A 27,759-nucleotide genomic window follows, 5' to 3' on the forward strand; every position below is an offset into this window, starting at 1 on the left:
AGGCCTAGACGCGTGAACAGGTCCTTGATGATGGTCACATGACTGAAAAAGACTTGTGCCTTGGAGGCCCCTCGAATAAGCCAGTCATCGAGGTAAGGAAAGACATGTATTCGACGAGGCTGCAGGGAAGCTGCGATGACCGCCATACACTTCGTGAAGACCCAAGGGGCCGAGGAGAGGCCAAAGAGAAAAACAGTAAACTGATAATGTCGATGATTTACCACAAAGCAGAGATACTGTCTGTGCGGGGGGTAAATTGCAATGTGGAAATATGAGTCCTTCATGTCGAGAGCGGCGTACCAATCTCCGGGATCCAGGGAAGGAATGATGGTTCCCAGGGATACCATACGGAACTTGAACTTTTTCATAAATTTGTTCAGTCCTCGCAGGTCTAGGATAGGCCGGAGGCCCCCTTTTGCCTTGGGGATTAGGAAATATCAGGAATAAAACCCCTTGCCTCTTAATTCCTCCGGTACCTCCTCTATAGCTCCGATTGTAAGAAGTCTCCGGACCTCCTGGAGGAGTAATTGCTCGTGAGAGGGGTCCCTGAAGAGGGACGAGGAGGGGGGGTGGGAGGGAGGGTGTGAAACAAACTGAAGATGGTATTCAAGCTCCACTGTGCGTAGGACCCAACGATCTGAAGTTAATTGGGACCACGCAGGGAGGAACGGGAAAAGGCGGTTGTAGAACTGAAAGGGATCCTGGGAGGCAATTGGTACACTGCTCTCGGGCGCACCCTCAAAAGTTTGATTTGGGTCCCGCTGTTGGTTTGGTGGGACCGGAACTGTTACCCCCTTGAGGTCCAGACTGACGTCTGTGGTTGGTATGACCTCGTCTTCTGGCAAAGTCTTGCCTTGGCCTAGGCGGGGGGTAAGGGCGCTGAGGTTGGGAGCGGAATGGCTGTCTTTGAGTCTGTGGTGTATGCATTCCCAGTGAACGCATAATAACGCAGTTGTCCTTTAGACTCTGCAGCCTCGGGTCCGTCTTTTGTGAGAACAAGCCCTGTCCATCAAATGGCAAGTCTTGTATGGTATGTTGAAGTTCAGGTGGCAGGCCTGACACTTGCAGCCATGATATAAGTTGCATGGTTATTCCAGAGGCAACCGTTCTAGCCGCTTGAATCGGAGACATCTAGCAAGGCCTGTAGGGAGGTCCGCGCAACTCTCTTCCCCTCCTCCAGGAGTGCTGTAAATTCCTGGCGGGAGTCCTGCGGGACCAGCTCTGTAAACTTCCCTACCACCTCCTAGGTGTTGTAGTTGTACCTACTCAGGAGGGCTTGTTGGTTCGCTACCCTGAGTTGGAGGCCTCCCGCGGAATAGATTTTCCATCCCAACAAATCCATACGCCTGGCCTCTCTTGATTTAGGTGCAGGGGCTTGTTGGCCGTGGCGCTCCCGTTCATTGACGGATTGTACAACCAATGAACAGGGGGAGGGGGTTGCACATAGAGGTACTCACACCCCTTGGAAGGCATCATGTACTTCCGTTCGACCCCTCTGGCTGTGGGCGGGATGGATGCCAGGGATTGCCAGATGTTGTCTGCTCTAGCCTGGATCGAATGGATGAAGGGGAGAGCCACTCTAGTTGGTGTCTCCACAGATAAAATGCTTATCACCAGGTCCTCCACCTCTGGAACTTCCTCTACCGGTAAGTTAATATTCTGGGTGACACGCCCCAGAAGGTCCTGGTGTGACCTGAGGTCAATCGGAGGTGGGCCCGATGATGACGTCCCCACTACTGCCTCATCCGGAGAAAAGGAGGATGACAGCCCAGGGACGAGTGGGTCCTGCACTGACTCCTGATCCTGGGGGACCTCCGCAGCTGTAAGATCGTGCAGTTCCGGTGCGTGGGTATGGATTTTCTCTGTACCAGCCGGGGGAGGCCTGCTCACAGTGGACTCTGGCACGTGGTGTTCTGAGTGACCAAAGCGTGATGGGCCAGCCGGTTCCCCTGGGTTTAGTGATAAGCCCAAGGTGTCCAAAAGGACCACTGATGAGGTCCGTGGTCCGGGCCATGGGTATGTGTATCCGAATCCCTATAGGAAGCACTGTCCACATGGGATGAGACGGATGGATGACGAGAAGGCCACGGAGGAGCTGAGGCTGATTGGATCGGGTCTCTGCATCCATTCGATCCTTCTCTACGCAGTACTAGAGAACGGTACTGGGAGTCGTATCGGTGCCGAGAGTGGGACCGGGACCTGCGACCAGCGTGGTGCCGGGAGGTCGACCGGTGCCGTGAATCTCCGCGCTGAGATCGGCTGCAAGATGTACGGTGGTGTCAGGACCTGGACCGGTGCCGAGAGTACCGGGACGGCGACCGGGATCTCAAGCAGCGCCGCGAGTACGACCGGTACCGAGATGGAGAGCGGTACTGGGACTGCAAGCAGTGTCGGGATCGGGATTGATGGTGGGACCAAGAGTGCCTGCAGGACCTGGATCGTGACCGGCGACGGTCGATGGTACCAGGTGAAGATGGCCTCATGATGGTGGGCTTGCCCAATGATTGAACAACCCGCACCGGTGGTGCCGGAGGTTGAGGCAGCTCGGGCTCCATCAAGGCAATCAGTTCTCGTGCTGTAGAGAAGGAGTCCGGTGTGGAGGGCACGACAAGCTCGACCACGGCGTGTGCCGGGGAGCTGATAGGCACCGGACTCGACGGCTCTTGTGAGACCGGAATCAACGGTGCAGAGGTCTTCGGTGCTGCGGCAGTTGGCGGTGCCGGGCGGTGCGATTTGTTTGTACACTTTGACTGCGGCGTAGATACAGGGGCTGCAGGAGTCTTATGCCTCTTGCTCCATGGGGAGAGGGAGCAGTGCCGGGCAGAAGCTTGGGCCGGTGAAGGCTGGTGCCAAGGAGCCTTCACTGCAGTCGTGCGCTCCATTGCAGAGGAGGTACTTGTCTCCGGTGCCGCAGTCGGTGCCAAAGCTGGAGGAGTTAGAGCTGCCTCCATCAAAAGTTGCTTCAGGCGAATGTCCCATTCCTTTTTCGTCCGGGGCTTGAAAGCCTTGCAGATTCGGCACTCGTCTGTGAGGTGGGATTTGCACAAGCACTTTAAACAGGAGTCGTGAGGGTCTCCTGTGGGCATCGGCCTATGACAGGCAATGCACGGTCTGAAGCCCAGGGAACCAGGCATGGGCCCCAGCACCGGGTGAGGAGAAGGGGCTAACACTCTATCCCCCCTTAACTATATACAATAACTACTACAAGAACTACTAAAACAGAACTGACTAGAACTATATAAAATCGAACTATATACACAATAACTATATAAAGGAGTGAATAGTTAGGGAGGTGGAGATCAGCTAAGCCGTGCTTCACTGTTCCAACGACCGACACGGGCGGTAAGAAGGAACTGAGGGACGGATGGGCTGGCAGGGGTATATATCCGGTGCCATAGTGGCGCCACTCCAGGGGGCGCCCTGCCGGCCCACTGAGTGTTGCTAGGGTAAAAGTCTTCCGACGAACGTGCACACGGCACGCGCGCACCTAACTGTAATGGATATGAGCAAGCACTCGAAGAACTGTAGTCCCATAGGTTTTAAATTCACTCCTAACATCATATACTTAAATAATAATATGTAAATAGGCATGATGGTTAAAGAAGGTCTTAGAGAATAAGGATGTTTTAAATGAATATGTAATGTTTAAAATATCAGTCTGCATGCCAGGAAAGAAAGAATGCACAATTCAATTAAGCTGGTCATTCCCAGCTTCCACGCAGAAAAGGATTAGCATATACTTTAAGCTGAGGTCACCCAAAGCTTTGTGTGGGTTTTACACAGGTATTCACTTTCATTCAATAAAATTTACTGGAACAAATGCTAGCTTACATTGTGCGTTGCTACTTATGGAATAAGAGAGCTTCTTAAGAAACTTTTGCTATGATGCCATGTAAAAGCTAATGCTAGTCAGTGTATTGACAATTTAAAAATGTTTTCAGAACAAGTATGGCTCCTTTCAGAAAAGTTTGCAGTGGTGCTGCACATACACAGTTTTGATTGCTTGGCTATGTTAATTTTACTTCAGCCAATTTCCTATTTCCAAAAGGAAAATAAATATATATTAAAGAAGAGGCCTCTCAGTTATTACTGGAATAACCAGGTGGAATTTCAGAAGTGAAGTAATTCTGTTTTTAAGATACAGGTTAAATACTTTTAAAAATGAAGTTTTACAGTGTATGAAAGTGAGGGACTGACAGCATTATCCTGAGTCTGGCACAATTGTCTCAGGCCTGCAGGCTGCTGAGCACTGACGAAAAAGGTGCAGCGGCAATGCACTAGCTCTGAGAATTACATTTTTGCTCAGCACATGGACAGAAGTTTTGCACAGTCCAGAGAAACATGCATAATAGAAATCTGGAGCTACAATAAACTGAGAACCAGTGAGCTAGGGAGCATGCTGAAAGGTACTGGGGAAGAGGCAGAGTGTTGTCAGGGACCAGCAGCTTAAATTCAATCCTGTGCAAGCAAATGCTAGGAATAGTGGCTATTTGCATTATTGCAAGCTACCCCTGCTGGAGTTATGTTTTACCCAAGCGTTTGCCTCAGGAGGTAGTGAGATGAGACCATCATCAGTCGCAGACACAGAAATACTTACAGCAGTTCCCATGAAAATGTGCTGGCTGAAACTGAATACACTGGGTCTTTGTCCAGCTGGCAGGAAAAAGAAGATGGGGCTCCTTTAAGAATCCCTACTTAATTTGGGTTATGAAGGAGGGGAAAGGGGGTCTTTCTTGAACAAAGCCAAAGCGGGAACAGGAAGTAGCTAGACTGGACATGCATTGGGGAAGGGAAAGGTATTTATACTCTGTGTACTCCAGAAGGAGCTCACTCTCTCTCAGTCTCACACACAATTACTGACACACAGCTCTCACCCATGGCTTCAGAGTAGGACCAGGTTTTATGATCTTCCAGGGGCTTGTACTAGTTCCCTTTTATCTTTTGGAGCTGGGAAGGATTTTTTCCCTCATCACCAGATTGGCTGAGACAGAGTCCATTCACAGGTCAGGGATCCAGTTAGGTAGGTTAGGAGATCAAGGTAAGGTATATCAAAACGTCACAACTCACTAGATGGCAGGCATAGCAGGTATCCAGTGCAGGTACTTGTTACAGAGTGCCTCAAACAGGAGTGGGAAGTGGACACAGGGGATGCTTTCTCCCAAGGAAGCTGGGAAAAGGAGGGATTGGGCTCTTAATATCTGGCACAGCTGGGAGACAACTCCTTTCCACTCCCCTTTAACCCTAATACATGGGGAGGACTGTGAAGTCAAGTAAGAGGCTGGAAAGGAGGACTGATGGCAGTTCCCAAAAAATGTGGAATCAAGTGAAGAAAAGAATTATGACCTGTACTGTCAATTATGATAGAATTTTGTGAAACATTTGAATGGTATACATTTCACCTTATGTTAAATGAATGGGTGAAGATGTGGCTAATTAAACTACATGCATTGCAGCCTGTCTTTCTTCCTGTGTGACTGGGACAACATTATTCCTCACAGTCATCTGCACAATAACCTATTACCTATACCTGGGGAGGTGTTCTTGCCAGCTGACCAGTGTGCAAAGCTCACTTCCTTTAAATTACTTTACTGTGTTGGCTTGGAGTTAAGGTAGGATCAGCAGCCTTTCTGCTGGTTGCACGTTGCTATCTTGCTAAGTTGTGGACGACAGCTGTGGGAAGAGAAAGCAGGCAGGCATAAATTAAATTTTCTTGCACACTTCTGACAATACACCTCAATCCTGATCTTCAACATTTCTGATATTCCAGAATTAGACCCCTCCCAAACAAAAATTGCCCAATATGGTAATTCTTGTAATAGTGTTTTATAATTTGGAATGGTGTCCACTATGAACTGCATGAGACCATTAAAGCTTTTGCACTTGTGACTCAATTAGGTCCCACAAAGGGAAAGACTAATGTAACAATCACCTTTTAATTCAATTGGGCTAATAAAGGAGGTAACATTTCCCACTGTTTAAAGAAAGACTAGAAGTCACAAAAAAACTTAGTTCTATATCTCATTCTGTCACTGAGCTGCTGGCATTTAAGGGATATCAAGAACTTGATGTTTTTTAAACAAGCTTTTTTTTAACAAGTCATTGACAGAGGACATTTAAATAGCATGTTTGATTTTTTTAAAACTTTTTTAAAAATCTTGTTTTCAGTTCTCATGATGTTTAAAAGAGTCTATTCGAGAGCAACACCCCTAGACACACTCTGTCCTGCACCATCCCTTCCATCTCTACACACATGCCTTCCTGCTGCCCCTTCGGATTTAGTTTGCTGCTGTGACTCAGACATCCTACTGCAGGGCACGGGGCAAAGAAGTGTGCATGCTTACCTAAGGTCACCATGTTAGTGCAAGAGACAGGACATACAACTGACCATCAGTAATACAATGAAATTGACTACAGTGGCAATCTGTCGTCTCATGCATGAAGTAAACAAACTGAAAGAAGAGAGAGTGTTTTTTTAAACTGTTGAGCCCTTTCAGCTTATATTAGATGTCATTTAAAATTATACTCGCTACAAAATTTTCAGATGCTCAGGAGGGTCAGGATTCTCAGAGTTCAACTAATGTGAAGTCTGATTTTAGATTATATTAATAAATTATCAAGATCATCAAACAGACAAATGCACCAATTACATTACAGTCTTGGACTCATGCCTCACCCTCAGAAACTGATTGCAATACTTAACAGGGAGCAGCATTTTCATAGCCATTCAACTATGCATTTAAGAGGGGTGAAGGGAAGGAATTTCAATGGCTTTCAACTGATAAGCAGCTTCCTGTTGCACAAAGACTGCATGGCAAAGGGTCCCCTGTTTTTTGTCAACAGTTCTCACTTCAGAGCTGACAAACTCCTTACACCACACACATTTCTTGCAGGGCATTTATGTATAAGGGATATCCCTGAGGTGTTTACAGAAAGCTTGTAACTTGTCAACACTCATATTTGTTGCAAGATGTACGTATAGGGAATATTTAAGGAACAATGTATTTATATGGAAAGTATGCTTGGAGTAGAAATTTGGAGTAGAAATTAATCACCGAGAGATAACAGGCATCGCAGGAATGACCATGCAAGCAAGATGGAATTGTCAGCGAAATAACACAAAGCTTAATTGACCAGCCTTGCTCCCTCCCAAAACTAATAATCAAAACTTGTTAGACATGAAAAAGGAACATTACAACATGCTCACATGCTCAGTGTTTAGCTGATCGCCATATTTGGGTTTGGGAAGGAATTTTCCTCCAGGGCAGATTGGCAGAGGCCCTAGGGGGTTTTCGCCTTCCTCTGCAGCATGGGGCACAGGTCACTTGCTGGAGGATTCTCTGCATCTTAAAGTCTTTAAACCACGATTTGAGGACTTCAGTGGCTCAGACATAGGTTAAGGGTTTGATACAGGAGTAGGTGGGTGAGATTCTGTGGCCTGCGTTGTGCAGGAGGTCAGACTAGAGCATCATAATGGTCCCTTCTGACCTTAAAGTCTATGATTCTGTGAACAGAGAGCGCTTCACCCTGGCTGTGAATAGAAACAAAAGACTATTTTCAGTGTAATAGAGTTTAGGGGAAAGGCACTCTGGATCCATTCACCAAGGACAGCCCCTGGTACTTGCACAACCATTAAGCACTTACAGAATCAGGCAACACATGTGAAGGGGAGGTACTTTCATGAATGGTTTGGATCTCGGTTTTTGAGAAAGCAGCCTGCTCTGCCTAGACTGAACTTGGGTGGTTGGGAAAGGGAGTAAGAATCTATTTTATTAGAGAGTCAAAGTAACTATTGATAAGGATAGATATAGCTTCATGTTTTAGAATTTTGTTTTGTATTGTAACCACTTGTTTCCACAACTCACTCGTTTCTATTTGAATCTTTATTTTTTCTTAAGTAAATCTATTTTTGCTTTATCACAAGTGCTGTGTGCTTTGCAGGAGTGGTGGTTTAAGGAAAAACTGGTAAATTGGGAAACACTGAACCCATGGGTGCAGAGGATCTGGAATTTTGTTATACCAATATAATAAAAACCAGCAGGATCTTATTAAGAAGGATAAGGCAAAGATGCCACATTTATTGCAAATAGAATAATAAGGCAAAAGATAAAAATAAACAATGTTGTTTAATCACTTATTCCTATTACTACTTATTCCTTACACACACACATATACACACACACACATTTCTTCAGGGTCTGTATAGGTGTTAAAGTTATCAGCCTAGAAATTGCTCATGCAAAGTTACTGGCCAGGTATCTTGGTCATGAGGATGGAGCCGAGTCTGTGTCAGATGCACCTGATGCTCCTGGAGGCTGGCAGCAGAACCAGAGACTCAAAGTCCTCAGTTTTTAGAGTCCATTTTATAGGAATTAATTCCTATGTTAGTCTACGGGAAACGTTTCATCCTGCTGTTGTTTGCTCAATCAGCATGTGGCACATTCCTGGTGGCTTCACGCTGTCTAACGTGGCACATTCCTTCCAGGTGTTTCAGGTGGATCCCAGTTTACCCTCCGGGGGTTGTCTGGTGGTCCACTTGACACATTCTTTGGCCAATGGATTCTTTCTAGGCTGGCACCTCCCTAACCATTCACGTACATCAAACATTCATCAACATACATTCCATATCTTAACCATATTTTAATTTACTGTCTCCATCACTTTTGGGGTGTATGCTAATTCCTATGAGATTCTCGCCCTTGTAATCACAGAGGGTGGGGGGATCTGTTTGTTTTCATTGTATCAATTACAGCTTAAGGCTAGTATAGTGTTTACTTCAAGAACAAAGTCAATTAACTTGTTTGTAAGTTAGTGACAACAGCTTTAAAGTATATCAACATTCAGATAATAGAGTATCTTTCACAGGACAGATACAATCAGTGTTTTCTGCAGACAGGAGCCCACAAGCCCCAACAGAAGAACTAAAAGACCTCTGCACTTGGTGAAACTGGGTGGGGTCACTGTCACTTGGAGGAATCACTTTAATATCCCTACAATTTCTATGAGTAGCCAGCACCAGGGGCTGGATAGCACAGAGAATAAAAAAATAATAATAATAATAAAAAAATAAAAATAAAAAAACAGTGCAATGGGGACAGCATAGCCCCTTTCTTTCTGGGCAGAGAAAGATTAGCATACAAAGGGACCCCTCCCTGCACAGATCTGGAAGGAACAATTGGGGCCCAATGCTAATAAATAATTATAATGGAAGTAAGTCTCCTTTTCAAAATCTCCATTTCCTGTTATTCAGGCTGTCTGACAAAAAGCAGACTGTCAGAATGAGAAAGCAGTAACTTGGGCATTTTGGGGGAGCAGGAGAAGGGGGCATAGGCAGCAAGTTACATGGGCCCGTGGTGCCCGTGCTCCACCAATATTTGGGCTTAGATTTTCAGAGCTGTCCAGTCCATAGGATGGACCAGGGCAACCGCCCCAGGCCCTGTGCTTCAGGGGGACGTGGGGTCCAGGGTGGCCTGGGTGGTTAGTGGGGGGCCTGGCACCAGCAGCAGTGAGTGAGCCAGCCCCAGCTCGCCCCGCTATGACTCCACCCCACCTCTTCCCACCCCGCCCCATTACACCCCTACCCCAAAGCCTCCACCCCACCTCTTTCCGGGAGCCAGTGAGGAGGGGCAGTCTGGGGCTGGGTTGCTCGCTGCTGCCGGCGCCAGGACCCCCACTAACCTCTCAGACCACCCTGCACCCTGCATCTCCCTGAAGCGTGGGGACCCCCGAAGCGTGAGGCCCGGGGCAGTACCCCAGTCCATCCTATGGATGAGACAGCTCTGCTTGGACCTATTCTGAGAACCACCAAAAATTATAAAACCTGGTGCCCATGGAAGGGGGCACAGGAAGGCTGAGAACAGCAATCCTAGAAAAGGCACATATCTGGTGAGAACACATCTAAAATTATAGAAACATATATAGATGCTGAAACAGTCAATGAAAATTGTGAGGAAAATAAAAATCAGTGCTCACCACATCTTTAAATCTGCACCTCACCTTTAATCACAGAACCAAAATATTTTAGTGTATTTATAAAAACTTGTCTGGTTACTTTCCAATATATTCATTACATTAAGTTTAAATTTCTGGCAAATATTACCCTTTTGGAAATTTTGAGTAAAGTCATCTCAAACTCCTGGAATGAAGAACCTTTTGTCTTTTCAAATATATTGTTCTATTGAAACTCAATTGGGAAAGTAAATGCAGGAGTTATGCCATGTATTCTGTTTTGGGGGGGGATGGTAAAATGACTTGCCTATATTTTAACTCTTGTTGCATTGGTATATTCCAGATAGGTGTATGTGCATCCAGTACTACAGAGGCAGAGAATTTTCTGCATAAGTACCTAACAGGGTGGTGCATGCACCCTAGACATCCTCATGGCCTCTTATGAGGTTAAGGGCAACTCCTCTCAGTTTTTTCAAACTGGAAACTGATAGAAGATTCGTGTGACTTGGCAAAACTGCCACATGGAAATAAGTGTCCCAGAAATTAAGAACATCAAAACACTCATCGTAATCTAAAGAAGGAATAATCAATGCTAGGAACACCATGTGAACTTTTACGTACTTGATGGACTTGTTGAGATATCAAAGATCCAGAATAGGTCTCAGATTCCCCCCAGGACTTGGGAATCAGAAAATGTCATGAATAATACCCCTTTCCCTGATGTTGAAGGGGAACATCTGTCAACCCTAGACTGAGAAGAGTCTGACTTTCTTGAAGGAGCACTGACTGGTAAATTGGGTCCCTGAAAAGGGACGAGGCAGATAGGTAGCAAAAGGAGTTGACAGAAACTGTATAGAACATCACAGCCTCAATGCTTAGGACCCGTTTGTCCATCATTATAGATTCCCAAGCAATGAGGAAATGGAACAATCTGTCCCCAGATAGTGAGGGGTGGGGGAAACTACAAAGACTGCTGATGTATGGCTGTCCTCGAAGCAGAAGTCAAATGGGCTGCTTTTCCTTGCAATTGAATGAAGACAAGATGCTTGTGTAATGATGGAGACAGAGGACTTCATTCTTTGTGATTTATGTTTCCTTTTCCAAAAACCTGGTTGCCTGGATGGGTAGAAAGGCTGCCTGTAATACTGCTATTGGCATTGATATTGTTGAGGTCTGTATTGGTGCCTCTTTGAGTACTGTAGTATAGAGCCTCTTATCAGCAAACCATTCCTTAAAAGTCTTTGGAAGAATGTAATGACTCAGTTCTATCCGAAAAATAAATACCAATAATTAGACAGAAGGTCATTGACAGTTGTGGAATGTCTGTAGCTAAGCCCAAGTTCTGTAACCAGGAAACTCTCCTCATTATTACTGCTCATCACCCTAGAAGCATCAGCTGTATCAAGTATAGACTGGAGTGACATCTTGGCCACTATGTGATCTTCTCCCAGGAAAACCTTAAATTCCTCTTGTGTCAGTTTCTTAGTAAACTTGGACATTACATCCTAGTTAAAGTCATATTCAGCTAACAGTGCCTGCTGATACACTATATACATCTGGGCAGAGAAGGATGGGAGATATGTGTTTTTCACCAAATAAGTCTCTTGGGTTCTTTTTCTTTGTGAGCTGATTCAAATCTCCCTTAACACAATTTCCCACTGGTAATTGTCACTACTAAAGAGTTAATAGCAGGGAAGGAATAAATTTGAATCCTTGCATAGTGACATGATAGCGTTTGTCTATGTGCTTAGCTGTGGGGATCAAAGAGGCCAGCATATGCCATAAGGCCTTCACCCATTCCTGAAGAGCTTCATTCCTAGTTTGAGCTGCTACCGTACCAGGGCAGAAGTCTGGAGAATGTCTAGAAGCTTGTGAGCATTTCCTTGTACAAACTCAGCTTGCAGGTCTGCAAACGTTGCCAGTCTTGTCAGGAGCTCCTGATGAGACTTAAAACCATTTGGACTGGGAGAAAAAGTGTCCAGGATCATTGAGCCATCAGGCAAGGAGGACACAAGGCTAATAGGAGCAGATGGATCCTCCTGTGGTAAAATTGGTTCCACAGGCAATGTGTCCTCCTGCAGCACTGCCTGCTCTGAGGGATCAGTGGAGTCTCAGGTCAATGGCAAATCCCTACCCGGATACCAGATTATGTTCCAAGTCCTCTTCAAAGAACTGTTCTTCCACTTTGAGTGATCCCTGTCAGAAGAAACTGATTCCACACAACCCCTGCACCTGCCCTCTCCCCATGTGGAGAAATCTGAGTCCAGGAGTCTCATAGACTCATAGACTCTAGGACTGGAAGGGACCTCGAGAGGTCATCGAGTCCAGTCCCCTGCCCTCATGGCAGGACCAAATACTGTCTAGACCATCCCTAATAGACATTTATCTAACCTACTCTTAAATATCTCCACAGATGGAGATTCCACAACTTCCCTAGGCAATCTATTCCAGTGTTTAACTACCCTGACAGTTAGGAACTTTTTCCTAATGTCCAACCTAAATCTCCCTTGCTGCAGTTTAAGCCTATTGCTTCTTGTTCTATCATTGGAGGCTAAGGTGAACAAGTTTTCTCCCTCCTCCTGATGACACCCTTTTAGATACCTGAAAACTGCTATCATGTCCCCTCTCAGTCTTCTCTTTTCCAAACTAAACAAACCCAATTCCTTCAGCCTTCCTTCATAGGTCATGTTCTCAAGATCTTTAATCATTCTTGTTGCTCTTCTCTGGACCCTCTCCAATTTCTCCACATCTTTCTTGAAATGCGGTGCCCAGAACTGGACACAATACTCCAGTTGAGGCCTAACCAGCGCAGAGTAAAGTGGAAAAATGACTTCTCGTGTCTTGTTTACAACACACCTGTTAATGCATCCCAGAATCACGTTTGCTTTTTTTGCAATAGTATCACACTGTTGACTCATATTAAGCTTGTGGTCTACTATGACCCCTAGATCTCTTTCTGCCATACTCCTTCCTAGACAGTCTCTTCCCATTCTGTATGTGTGAAACTGATTGTTCCCTCCTAGGTGGAGCACTTTGCATTTACCTTTATTGAACTTCATCCTGTTTACCTCAGACTATTTCTCCAATTTGTCCAGATCATTTTGAATTTTGACGCTGTCCTCCAAAGCAGTTGCAATCCCTCCCAGTTTGGTATCGTCCGCAAACTTAATAAGCGTACTTTCTATGCCAACATCTAAATCGTTGATGAAGATATTGAAGTCTGTCTGAGACTACTGCAGCCACACTTAACAGTCTTTGTACAGGAAGCAGGGCATTCTCCAGAGGGCCCCAGGGCTGGGACCAGCCTTGTGGCTTGCTCCATGAGGTGGGGTTTGAAGCACAGGTCTCTCTAAATCTGCATTCTGCTCTTGAATGAGAAGCAGATATTGCACCTCTCCTTAATGTGCCCCTCACTGAGGCTCAAAAGACAGCCCCTTAAAGGTCACTATTTGGGACAGACACCCCACACAATGGGCAGTGCTTAAGGTCTGGAGAGCACTGCATACCAACAGTGCCTAGCATGAAAACTAAAATGATAAAACACACTTTACAAAATAAAATATACTTAGTTAGCAGTTAGTAACTGTTAACTATTTACAAATAGATAGAAAGCTGAACTATCTAACTACGCAAAAGAAAACAAAAGTGAGGTAAACTGCACTGGGAGCTCCAACTCAGGCCCTGGGCAAGGAGAAGGAATTGGGGGAGGGTCAGGGCTGCGCCACCCTTATAAAGCCTTGGGAGGGGACACAAGGACATACAGGGTCCATGCACCGCTCCAACAGGTATTGCTGAAGAAAGTTCTTCAGCTCTGGCACATATACACCTGAGAGGAATACACATGTGTAACCATGCAAAAAACCATCCTAGGTATAGATTAGAGTAGTGGGCACAAGCATTATAGAAAAGTCTAAAGCAGATAGATTAGACAAAATACACCATTTCACTCTCTCTCAGAGGGGATCTCAAACTGCAGAAAAATATGAATCCTTTGAAAGTTGTAATATTGAACCAATCTTAATACTGGCAGATGCTGCTGCTACACAGTTTCCAGAGAGGTTCTGTACATGTCTAATGTAAAATATGCTAATAGAAAAACAAGCAGCTGCAGCCTGTTCATTTAGTGAAAATTAACAGCTTGTATATATTCCTTATATTATTTACCCCATAGATGCCAAAATAACTTAGTCCAGGTAGATTGCAAACAGTGAGATAGAAGAGGTTTGTTGAGAGATCTGCCATGTTAGAGCTTTTTATTCTAAAGTCTTTACAGTAGGGTTGTTAGGAATTATGGAGAACAGAGTGGGGGGAAGAGACTCAGTCGTTTTTTTCAATTACCAAAATTAAGAGCAATGCTTAGTATCTTTTCAAATAAGAAAAGTGTGATGAGGGAATCTCAAATATGTGGAAGTTCAGATAGACTTTGGCAAAGTTAAGACTAAGCACATAAGAACTTCAAACCCTTAATGTTAGAATGGTTTCAAAATTTGACTCAGCTTAAATTTTACTGAGTTCAAGATTATAAGTAGAAGCAAGAATGAGGAGAATATCCAAAAATATTTTGTGGGGCAATGCCCCAGGAACCCCACTGGTAAAACATCTACTATTTGCAGGACAATAAGAGTCTCACTTTTATTTCTGGCATCATGTTTATGCTGTGTCAGCAATATGATAATGGAAGGTCTCCTTTGAAGCCACAATCTTCAGTAACTTATAAGAAGTGGGTTGAGTTTTGGAAGATTACATCACTAGGGGCTGCAGCACTCAAAGCCCTGAAACTGGCACCAACTAGAATGGCTGAAGCAATGGAAAAGAGGAGAGAGAGACAGAAAGATGTGGAAAAGGCATAAAGGGAAAAAAGGATTGGAAATAAAAGGGAGACATTTGAAGAGGGAGGGAGGAGATGAGGACAGAAGAGGCAAGAGTATTGTGATAGGTTGTCAGATTTTAGGATGCTATGTGGAAATGTTGGGCTCTTCTGATGACTCACTCTGGCATATCAAATGGCTCTCATTAATTCCAACTCCTCAGAATAGAAGATGGAGCATCTGTGAGCTAAGAGAAAACTAGATGAAGAAATAGGAAAACCTGCAGAGACAAACCCTAGGAATAATGAGCATGAGGAAGCTAATGCTAAGGTCTGTTTGAATCTGTAAATGCAATCCTGTCTTAGGACTTTATTGCTTAAGTCTTTGAAGCAGCAAAATAAAAACATATTCTGTAAAATCAGTGAGTATGGACATGAACCTAAGGTTTACTCTGTGTTAGCAACGCAAAGGGAAATGTGACAGGTCTTTAACAATTCCCTTCATTTTCTGCTATTAAAAATAGCATTTTTCTTCAGCAGTTTTGACATCTAGATGAAAATATAAATTTGAATATGAACCAAAGTTATAAATATGAGGTAAAGATAATTTTGAATCAAGTTATTTTAATGTAGATTTGATTGAAACCATTATTGATTAAACATTAAAACGTAGCTTTGGTGAAAAAAGATGGCCCAGTAAAATGTCTGTGAAGTGGAATCTAACTTCTTGGTTCTCTTGCAGTTCATTGATCTCTCATAAGGTGACGATATCTGAACTCTGAAAGGAATCTGAAAATTGGGCTGCTTGGTGGAGCCACACTGTTCTTTTCTGCATGCCTTGGTATTTAATATTTAAGAATAATAATTAAGATGAAAGTGAAAGAGAAACAAGTTTATCCCTACTTGTATTCAAAGCTGTTCAAACAGCCCTCTGAGACAGGCCAGAATTATCTTCATTTTACAGCCTGAGAAACTGATGCAGAAAGGTTAATGACAAAATAACCTAATTTTCAGACATGATGAACACACAACCTTTAATGAAGTCAATAAGATCTGCAAATGCACAGCACCTCAGAAAAAGTCAGGCCTACTATTTAGGTACCTAAATATGGATACAGGTGTCTAACTTTGGACATACAAGACTGAAAATGTTGACCCAGATGTTTAAGGTGGGGCATCCAGAACTTGAGACAGTCAAAATTAGAAAATACTTTTGAAAATCTTGACTAAAGTGACTTGCAGAAAGCCATAAAGGGAATCACTGTTGGTACAGAGATTAGAGTCAGGAGACCTTAGTCCATGCCCCTCTTTCTCTTTAGAGAGAAATACCCTTAAGAAAGTACCATTAATTAGTTTCTCGAAGTACAAAAAAGAGCAATCTTTCTCAAAGGTTCTGTGGGAGTCTTCAATTTACAATTCCACATATCATTAGAATTTACTGATTGAGATACATTTACAATTGTTCACCTGGAATGCCTCAATATGTTTCATCAAAGCCTCAATAATAAGTTAAAGGGACCCTCAAATGACTTAAGCATAACATTAAAGTTTTGTCTAAAAGACAGAAGTTTTTGAATAACAATTCAAATAACAATTTGGCAATGTTTATCACATTTTATTATTTCAATGAGGACAGACATTTTTCTCCCTGAAGCATTGGACATAAAAACTCAGAAGCTATTGAACAAAAAAATAGAAAGCAAAACCCACCGCTCTTTGTAAACCAAAGTTAAGGCCAAATGTAGACACCTATTAAAAGTACCTTGATTTCCAAAGGTGCCAAACAGCACACAGACCCCCTGAAATTTATTGGAGCTGTGGGTGCTCAGTTCTTCTGAAAAAAAAATGAAACCACTTTTATAGCAACGTCAGGTGACAGACTTCAGGCAGTATAAGAAAAGCTCTCACTCTCCAGTGTATAAGCAATAAAACTCCTCAAGCCTCAAACAAAAAGTCATCTAAGTCATCCCCTTTTTGAAGATATATGTACATATTCAACCAACATCCTTCCTTTTTCAGGATGCAACCCAAGTCCAATACAAGTGCTCAACATTTTGGGGGGTAAAAGCAGAAGTACACAGTTACCACCTAAATCTCCATTCATGCACAATATTCACTACTTAATTCTTCCTCCTTTTTATATATGGCAGCTGGTGTCAGCAGGCTACTACCCTATCCTTCCTTCTGAGTGGTAGTAATCTCCTCGGATTCCACCTGCTACCTCCTGGTCTGTCTGGGAACCGACTTCTTAGCACTCTGGTAAACATTTAACAAATTCTTGATTGAAGATGTGAGGCTACAGACACTGGCACTCTGCTGACCAGACAAAGTCACAGTAGGCTAACCAAACCAGCAGATAAATCCAAAGAACTAGTAACGACACATAGTATATTTATTGGTAATTGATCAATCAATACAGAGCCACACGAGAGAGCTGTTTATAGGTAAACAGGCATCTGTCACATGAAATCCGAGCTGGATTTAGGGTCAGGCAACCTAGGTGACCGCCTGGGGTGTTGGCTTGGGAAGCGCCGGGCTCAGGGTGCTGTTTTTGTTGTTAGCGACAAAAGGAAAAACACAATGTTTGAAGTAAAATGTTTCAGGTATTCCATATGTGGATACATTTTTCACTAACCTCCTAGAATGTTCTGGATCTTTGTAAAATCTCATGGAACCTTCCAGGCTTTCTGAGAACTATATTTTCCTTGACCCTCCTACAGTGTTGTTAGCCATGCCCCTGAGTGTATATAACGGCCAAGGCGTCACCAGTCAGTCAGTGAGATATAAGAGCAAAGTGAGAGCCCAGCTGCGATACTGTGAACCTTGCTTTATTGTGTAATTGTAAGTGATCCTTTGAACTAAAGGACTAGGGTTTACATTCCAAGGCTGTCACCTACTGTAACATTATTTAATACTGGGGGTCCACCCAATGTTGGTGCACAGTTCAATTTCTTGATGTTAGTACATTAAAGTTATTCTTAAAATTAAGAATTTTCTATATGCTTAGAGGAAACTTTTTTTATTTGCTTATATATGGCATGAATAAATATAGATTTACAGATCCTAGCATGCAAATGTATTGTCTTATCTGACAAGGATAAATCATGCTTGCATCAAAGTCATGAAATGGGATACAAATGCAATAAAAAGTAAGGTATTCAAAAGTTTTACAAATGGAGGGGGGAGGCACTGAAGATGTCCCTCGCCTGAGGAGCCATTGATCTAGGGCCAGCCCTACATGAATCATAAGCCATAAGCAAGATTCTGAGACCTGCGCATTTCAGGTCAGGAGTCCTATCTGCCCATCTACAGACCCACAAAGGTCACACAACGAGCACTGATTGATAGCATATAGGCTGCTGTCACTCTGCTGGCCACCTTCTGTTTGTGCAATTCATAGCTGGGCCTGACAGATTAACAAGACTAGCTGAACAGCCTCTTAATCCTTCCCTGTCTGATTCCACACCCTCCAAAATTAACCAGGAGAACTGAGATATGGTCCTCCACTCTCTCTGTGGTAACTCAGGGCCAGATCCATAAGAGTACTTAGATGCTTAACACACAGACATAGGTACCCAAGTCCCAGTTTTAGTTTCCACTAACAGTCACAAAACCCTTGCTTGGCTGCTGCCTAACCCCGTAGGCAGCAGCCAAACCAACCCTAAACTCACTCGGCACCTACATTTTTGCAGTAAAAGTTCTCTAGGTGCCTAAGTTTCTGCTTCTGAGCATGTACACTGCTGCCTCACTGGAGATGCCTAGAAACATATCTCCCACCCAAGCCCAGAGTAATCCACAAAATGGGAGAATATAGGCTTTCATCCACCTGGGGCCCAATCTCATGTGTGCATTCAGGGGTTTCCTACAGGATCAGGTCCCATTCAAAACTGGGCATGGGGTAAATGAAGGTGGAGGTGCCCACTCTGCAGCCTGATGATTAGGGCACCCACTTAGAGGGAGACCCAGAGTCCAGTCCTTCTGCTCCAATGACTAAATTATTTATATACCGTGGAACAGCTTCAATAGGAGAGATTCTCATATTGGACTATGCCACGGCCCAGTAGTTGGAGGACTCTGAGAAAGCTGGGAGACCCCTGCTCAAATCCGTTCCCCCTTGTTGCCTAAGAGGGGAATTGAACCCAGGTTTCCTATTTGCCAGGCAAGTGCTTTAAACACTGGACAGAAGTTATACATGGGTATGCTACCTCCTCTGGCCTTTTTGGGTGGTATGAGGCAGGTGCCTAACTCATTCTCACAAAAAATGACTTAGATGCCCCGATCCATAAAAGGTGTAAGTGAGTTCTCACTCCAGCTGTGGAAACCTGAGCTGGCAAGCCCTTCTGGTGACTGAATAACAGACACATTCCACCAGTGTACCGTCACCAAATACCTTTATTATTATTTCTTCTCTTATGTTCCAGGCACAGCACAATATAGCAGCAGATCAAAGTGTCCTTTCTCCTGCTTTCTGGCTCAGCCTTTTATGCTGCTTGCTTTCTTCTCTGAGCAATCCAGCTGGTGAACTAATAATCGCATCAGAATCCTTACAGGTGCAAGAGATCCCCACTAACCCAACCAGACTAACTCCCTGCAACTTTAACTACCCAGTGTCCTGAGTGTGGTATGTGACAAGCATGCAGGCTCCCCAAAGAGGTCTTTTTATAGCTGCTAATAGCACCTAAACCTCCTTACTCCAGTAAAGGGGTTCCAGTTGTGGATTGCTAGGAGAAGTAGGTGCTTCCCGGCAACCCTGATTTAAGCCTCTATCTCCATGAGAATGGAGGGGCTTAGCACACTCCCCTCTCAATGGCATCTACTACGGGCTCACTTAGGCAGGGAGCAACCTAACATGCCGGCTTTTGTGCATCCTTAAGCGCCTATCTCTTAGACTTAGAATTCTGTCAGGCATTTGACCTGGTACTGAATGACATTTTGATTAAAAAAAACTAGAATGATATAAAACTAACATGACACACATTACGTAGATTAAAAACTGATAGATTTCAAAATGTGATTGTAAATGAGGAATCATCAAGTGTGTGTGTTTTCAGTTCAGTCCTGCAAGGATTGGCACTTGGTCCTATATTATTTAACCTTTTTATCAATGACTTGGAAGTAAACAAAGTCATCACTGATCAAGATTGCAGATGACAAAAATTGGGGTAATGGTAAAGAAGGATGTTGCTATATTGGAGAGGGTTCACAGAAGAGCCACAAGAATGATTAGATGATTGGAAAACATCCCTTAAAGTGACAGACTCAAACAACTCAAAGAGAAGGTTAAGGAGTGACTGGATTATAGTCTATAACAATCTACATGGGGAACAAATAGTTAATAATGGGCTCTTCAGTCTAGCAGAGAAAGGTATAACACAATCCAATGGCTGGAAGTTGTAACTAAACAAATTCAGACTGGAAGTAAGGCACACATTTTTAACTGTGAGTGTAATTAGCCATTGGAACAATTTACCATAGGCTGTGGTGAATTCTCTACCACTTGCAATTTTAAAATCAAAAGATTGTATGTTCTTCTAAAAGATCCACTAGAGAAATTATTTTGGTGAAATTCTATAGCCTGTGTTATACAGGATGCTTACAGTGGTCCCCTCTGGAATTTTATGAATCTCTCCCCATTCATTGTATAGGGATCCTAGGTGCCTAACTCAGGGTTTGTGAATCACAGTGTTGTTCCAGTGATATTCTAGGTGCCTAAAAGTCCCTTGTGGATCCTGTTCTCAGCACCTAATGCTCAGAGTCTTGTGGAACTCAGATGTAATATGTCCATTGGACTTCCCACAGTGCATAAAATTAAGCACCTGCTCAAGTCTTTGCAAGATCAGAGTGCAAGTTTGAAAAGTTTTCCATTAATGTACCGAGCAAACAAACAAACAAAAAAAGTGGAAGGATAAATAAAATGTTTACAAATCTTTGAAGCTATAAATAGCAGTTAATATGTTTATATTATTTCTCAATCCATAATTTTTACCTCTTTAAAAACTTGAAATCTCTTGCTTACCCTTGTCAGAGTCAGTGTCCCTTCTTTACACGTACTGCAACGGACTCGCAGTTTTCCAGGCTTCACAGCTTGGCAGAAACTTTTGCAGAAAACATAAAAACTGTTGTAACTAGCTGCATCTGTTGGAAAAAAAACAAAGAAAACAATTTGCACTGAAATCAGAACTAGACTGGAGTGTTTTAAAACAAACAAACTGAAAATTAAATTAACAGAATCATAGATTTAAAAGGCCAGAAGAGTCATCTACTCTGTCCTCTTGCGTAACATGTCATAAGACTTCCATATATTAATTTCTGCCTCAAGTCCCATAGCTGTGGTTGAGCTAGAGCACATCTTCTTTAAATGTAATTTTTAGCCTACTAAAAATCATAAGTTATTTGCATTCTCCCTCCTAAAGCCAGCCTTGTCTGGTCTTTGGGATAGTAGCTAGAGTGTTATTCCTGGTGCCTACCCTTAAAGACCAACACCCATAATGGTATGGACTTTTTGAACCCCTGCAAGCAAGAAGAGGTGGTTTCACAGGCCATGGGGAGAAGATTGTGATCCAGAAAATGGAACAGGGTGAAGATATTTGTAGTCCTGCTTGTTGGACTTTTATTTAACCCAGTGGGGGGAGGGGAAGGCTTTTGACTTGGCCAGAAGGTGAAACTAAGGCCTTGACTACACTGGCGCTTTACAGCACTGCAACTTTCTCACTCATGGATGTGAAAAAACACACCCCTGAGCACAGCAAGTTACAGCACTGCAAAACACCAGTGTAAACAGTGCCCCAGCGCTGGGAGCGAGGCTCCCAGTGCTGCAAGCTAATCCCCACGGGGATTGTGGCACTGTGACCACACTCGCACTTCAAAGCGCTGCCACGTGAGCAGTCCCGTGGCAGCGCTTTGGAGTTTCGAGTTTCGAGTGTAGCCAAGCCCTAAGTGTAACCCCTTTGGGGTTTAGAGAGCATGGTCCCTTTACATCTTTTTCCTGGGGAGGGGGGAGAGTGAGGAAAAAACGAGGGAAACTGTGGAGGGTAGCTCTGGAGCTCGGAGGGAGAGAGAGGCAGCAGCCCGCATGCCCTTGCAAAGGAAGCAGCACAGAACCTGCCTGAAGCCTGGGAAGGACAGGGCAGCCGATTGGGGACACCCCAGGACAGGAGCCAGGAGGAGCACTGTGCCAGGGAGGAATCGCCCGAGGAGGACAGGCCGGAGCTGGATCCAGTATCATGGCTGCCCAGATCTGCGTGGGGCTGTGAGTACTGGAGCTTGTGACTCTGCCTTGGGAATGAGGGAGGCTGCTAGACAGTTAAGTGGGGAGGTGGTCGCTCTGTGAGGCTTTGCAGAGAGTGGCAGAAGAGGGCTCCGGAGGGGTTTGTTGGGGAAAGTTCACTGGCGCCGAAGAGGACCAGGAGCACCCAAGATTCACCATTGGACTGGAACTTTGCTCAAGACTCCTGAACATTGTGTGCACACAAATTGCTCAGTGTCAGCCCCTCCAGATTGTGCTCCCACTGGATCCGTGGGGCCTTGGCTTGGATGCAGCACTGTTTTACTGCTCCCTCTATATTTCCCCTTGTTGTTTTTCTCCTCTCATACCTCTGTAAATAAATACCTCCCTTAGTTATATCCATTGTACTTTTCCTGTGGGAGTGTGTTCACTCTGGGGAGGGTTGGAACAGGTGCCCCTGGGGTGGAAGGGATTTCTCCTGATGCATTCCTGCACGCGCCTTCTCTTGGCCAGAGCTGCCTGCAAAGCAGACTCCATCTTGGCCACCAGGGCGCTAAAGTTACATAAGTAACCAGTCAGAGGGAGACCACTGACAGCTAAAGGAAAACTGAGTCTGAGGCTACTGATTCAGGGGTTCACAAAGACATTGTCTTCTATTTTTAAAAGCTATAGCACCCAAGCTGCCATTGATGGCACCTCTGCTACCCGAAATGCCCTCTAAGCTGGCTGCCTGCAGCTAAGCAGTGTGTGACCCCCAGCCCCTAGGAAGGGACGCTCAACAGCATTAATGGCAGCATGGTCTAAACATAGGCACAAAGCTGAGAATAAGGAACTACTGCATTTGACTCCTGATTCTGAGGCAGCACTTAACCATTCTCCCTTTGTTTCTCTGTCTGCAAAGAGGAGCTGGGTACTGCTTACCTACCTCACATGGGGGGTGGGGGGCGGAATGATTAACTAGAAGAGTTTCAAAGGTACAAAGGGAAGTTAGATATCCAAATCCCATTGACTTTCAGTGGAAGCTGAATGCCTGATTCCCCCTGGGCCTTTGAAAATCTCCCCCCAAAATAGTTAGTAATATGTTAATTAATGTATAAATGTTAAAGCTTTGTAGGAGTGTGCCCAATGGTTGAAATCTCCAGAAATATTTACTTCCCAGTTTTCAATTGTTTGTTTGTCAACCCGTGGAACCATTTGCCAGAGAATGTTTTGAAGGCCAAGACTATAACAGGGTTCAAAAAAGAACTAGATAAGTTCATGGAGGATAGGTCCATCAATGACTATTAGCCAGGATGGGCAGAGATGATATCCCTAGTTTCTGCTTGCCAGAAGAGCGGAATGGGCAACAGGGGATGGATCACTTGATGATTATCTGTTCTGTTCATTCCCTCTGGGGCAACTGGCATTGGCTACTGTCAGCAGACACAATACTGGGCAAGATGGACCTTTGGTCTGACCTAGTATGGCCTTACGGTCTTATGATTTTAATTTTACTCACAATAACACATTGAAAACATGCTTAAAGTGTCAGGCTACCAAACACGAACTTTTCCATTACCTTAGTGAAGAGGAAATCTTTCAGCATGAGTCACACAATGACATGAAAACTGAAAGATGACAAGTTATGGGTGATTTATCTATTGGATTAATTCATAATATGATAATGGTAAATTTTTGAGAATTAACTTTTTGCCATCAGTCTGATGATCTTCATGCTATTTATTTACCTTCAACTTACAGACTGAATCTTATTTACTAGTACCAGTAGGGTGGGGCAGTCGGAAGAGGAACGAATTATCTGCTTTGCTTGCTAGCCAAAATAATTCACAAGTATCTATGCTCATCTCCATTTTTTCTTTTAGTAACATGACATTTGAAAATAGCTTTGGAACACACACTGAGCTACCTCAGAAAATATTAGGTATAATAATTTAAAGTACACCATATTTACTACATTTTTGCTTGCTCTTCAGAATAATAAAGAGAATGTGTACAGTTATATGTTATTTGAAACCAATTTCATGTTGTTGATATTCATGAATTCCCTCAAGGCCCTGGTGCAACTAGTTCCCAAACCTTAATTACTCACAGGACTGTACAAGAAAAAAAGTAAAATCTTCCAAAAGAAAAAGAAATGACTCTAGAGAACATTTACATTATTGAAAGAAGGCATTTTCCAGTGAGCACTTAATATTATTAAAAAAACCCATCTCTGATCAGTGTCCAAACCTGCAGGAACACAAAATGCTCTTCCAGAGGGCAACAGTAATGTCCTTAATATCCTCTTCACTTATATTACCCCCTAAGACTTTTTATTATGCTTCTCTGGGGGAAAATAAATGACCACAGAAGGACACAACAGATAACAGGATTTTCAATGGAATTTAGACTTTGTGAAAGTTGCTGGATATAGTTCTGTAAATTAAATGAAGTCCTCTCCTTATCCTTTCAGCTGGTACAACACAAGCAGCAACAGTGCATGTCTCTCCACAGTGCTCTATCAATGTGCTCTAACTTGCAGGCACTTCTAACCTGGGATGAATTTGAGCTAGGACCCAAAGAAATAAAACACTGTGTATTGAAAAAGATTAAAGGCGTTCTGCAAACTGGTCAGTCTTTCCTTTTTGCATCTCCTTAATATGGGAACAGCATGACAGTAAACAAAACAAAAATACAGCACAAATATTTCATGTATCAAGTAGTCACAAACTGTAGTTTGCTGCTGCAGGAGGTCATCAAGATAATCATGGTCATTAGAGTTGGCTTCCTTTGGCTCCTCACTTTCAGGTGCACAAAGTATAACTTCAGCATAGAGGGAGATTGAGCCCCAGATCTATTTTTGCATCCCCATTTCCCACTTTTTGGCTCTGCTAACAATGCCACTTTGACCCAGTCAATTTGCTTTTCCTGTAAATGACGTCACACCTTCTTCCATATCAGCCGTGCTGCTTAGAATGCTCATCCTGAGTGGCCAAAGGCCATTACCCCCTCTCCTTATTCAAATCCATTCTCAAGAGTCATAGCATAAATAAGTCTCATGTGAAATTAACTAAGTCATCAAACACCACACATAATGCTGTACACTAGCCCTCATGGAGGAAAGTAATCTTGTAGTGTCATTGATTCTACTCTTGACTCCATTCCCGCACTCCCAACTGTCTTGTGTCCTGTTTGTTACATCATGTTCAATTTACCTTATAAACTACATCGAGCAGGGATCATATCTTCCATCTGCTCTGTATGCTAGGCACCTCCCAGTTAGACAGAGAGATGTATCATTGATAGTAAACTACAAAATATTCATAGTGTAACTAGCCATCAATAAGCATGACTTACTGTCACAATAAGAACAGAGGGGAATCTTAGAGACCTGGTTTGAGGATTATTGCAGATTTACTGTATAGGTGAAACATTGCACAGAGTACAATGTCTCAACATGATTTTTACTTCCACTCAGTACGATCAATTTTCTCATTTATGAATAATAAACTTAATTTGAGGGAGGGGGTTAACACACAAGAAACATTTAGAACAGATCTAGCTGGAGTGGTTACGCAAAAGAACTGTGCAGAGATGCGGAATAACATTTGGATTGTCTTTCCTATAGTAGGGCTGCTGGAGACTGAGACCATGACGGGGAGATGCTCTGATCTTAGGTAAGAAAGTTAAATGGAGACTTTCAGCAACCCAACAACTATTTTAGGCAAATGGATTGATTCCAATCCCACAATCTTGTAGTCAACTTTTTAGGCTTGTGTAGTGAGCAACATCACAAGGAATGGGGTCAAGAGGAGCCAGAATTAAAAAGGTACACATGCCTAAAGTGAGCATACTGTACATCAAACTACAACAGTTTAGCATTAACCATACCTATTCTAGGAAGTGCTAGCATGAATCTTAGCAAACATCATTGACTCAGAATATATTCCAATAGTTCCCCTTTTCAAGGGGAGAAAGGGGGAAAACAAGAAAGGAATCTGATTTATGCACAACACCAGCTCTGAAGTGGCATTATTAATACAAAATTGTAATTATGGCACTGAGCCAGCAATCACTAAAATTGCTGCAGCATCAAGCTTACAACCTCATCTTCCCTCATTCAATCATGCTTTATAGGTTTTTATGACGTTTTCCGTTAATATTTTATAACACTGGCACTCAGCTAGACTGTGCAGATACAGCAATTACCAATTAAAAAACTGAAGTCCCATTTTAAGTGTTAGTTCTGATACTGAAGATGTGCATAACACACAAAAATAAAAAAATTAAAGTTAACCACTAGTTCATTTCATGGTTTTATAGAATTGTAAATTTTTTAAAGAGAAAACTAGTTGTACTTGTGTTTGCAATTCTTGTTTTCAGAGAATGTGCAGTTACAGAAGTTTTTGGTCTATGCTCCACATACGTAACTGGCAGGAGTTCCACTGCTACGTCTTTTTGGCTATCGCCAATTAGGAAGATGATATGAATCTGCCCTACAACAGGTGAAATTCCATCATGACTTTTGAAAGGCATTTACTATGAGACCACAGTACCACATTACCTTATCCTTAAAGAAGAATAGTGCAACTTTTAATAGTCACCAGTGCTTGATGTTCATACATTCTACAAGCTTAAGTCACTGCTATCAGGAAAATGACCTTAGAAATGTGATCTCTCAGTGGTGCAAAAGGAGCTTTCATCATGTTACTCAGAACCACACAAATTTCCCCAAACACAGGTGACTTCTTAATGAGGCCCCAAAATATGACTATGGGATGCAGAAAAACTAGTCTACCTTCATTCATGAAACACTGAATGGCAGCCAAAAGAATCCTTTCCCACATGTGTTGGTATGTTCATCTCACAACCTGCTTCAGTGATGCTAGGATGACTACCCTTTCAGAAGCCACACTGACAGGGAAAAGGAACCCTGATTAGATGTAAAGAGATCCCTTGTTTCCTTATGAACTGATGTGGTAAGATCAGCACCAATTCTATCAGGACTGGAAACCATGTTTGCCTTAGCCAATGGGGGGGCCATAAAGTTTATGAAATGTCTCTCTACTTGGCTTAATCAGGGCCTTTGCTAGCATAGTGAATGGGGGAGTAGCCATCCATGAAATCCTATCCTTTCTACAGCCTCAAAGAGAATGAAAGTGTCCATCACCAGTGCAATCTTTATCAGGCGCCTTCAACAGAACACGAGGGTCCTGGTGTTCAGTGGAGTGACAGACAATATGGGATGCTCCCCACAGAAGAAAGATCTATCATCCTCTGATCAGGTCACCACTTCTCAATTCTATAACCACATAGCCAGCTCTGATAAGATTTCCCTTTCTTGCCAGGCAAAAGGCATCTGGGAACATCTTGCGAGACATTGCCTAGTCTTGCCGCTGCAGGATTAGGAAGCAAGATTCTTTATATCCTTTGTTTATGTAAAACTGGTGGCCTGATTCTTCTTTTAAATCAGGACCACTTTATGAGATATGAGGGCTCTCAAAGTCCAGTTCCAACCAGGCCACTGTAGTCCCCAGAATATGTATGTAGCAGGATAACTTTTGGAGACACCAAAAATCTTGATAATGAAGCCCCTCTGCAAGTGCTTTCCCACCCTAGGCAGAATGCATCCATGATTGTACCATTTTGGCTCAGAGGAATATGGAAATGCTCTTCTAACTGCATATTGGTTTTGGACCATTACTAAGCTGGAGCATCGCAGAAGTTGCCTATCACCCAGATACAGTACAAAAATCTCTTTATGGCTTGTGATAATTGATGATGATGTCACCTCTGGTTGGGA

General features: G+C 43.4%; 1 protein-coding gene across 2 annotated transcripts in view; it reads right to left on the minus strand.

The window, feature by feature from the left end:
* PRKN (parkin RBR E3 ubiquitin protein ligase) overlaps positions 1-27,759 on the minus strand; it is a 1,222,813-nt gene that overhangs the window by 702,983 nt on the left and 492,071 nt on the right. For both annotated transcript variants that reach the window (XM_030556702.1, XM_030556701.1), the window contains one exon: positions 20,769-20,887. In XM_030556702.1, the coding sequence (XP_030412562.1) occupies positions 20,769-20,887 (119 nt within the window). The remainder of the gene's footprint in view (positions 1-20,768; positions 20,888-27,759) is intronic.

The sequence above is a fragment of the Gopherus evgoodei genome, chromosome 3, assembly GCF_007399415.2.
Source record: "Gopherus evgoodei ecotype Sinaloan lineage chromosome 3, rGopEvg1_v1.p, whole genome shotgun sequence".
Taxonomy (NCBI): Eukaryota; Metazoa; Chordata; order Testudines; family Testudinidae; genus Gopherus; species Gopherus evgoodei.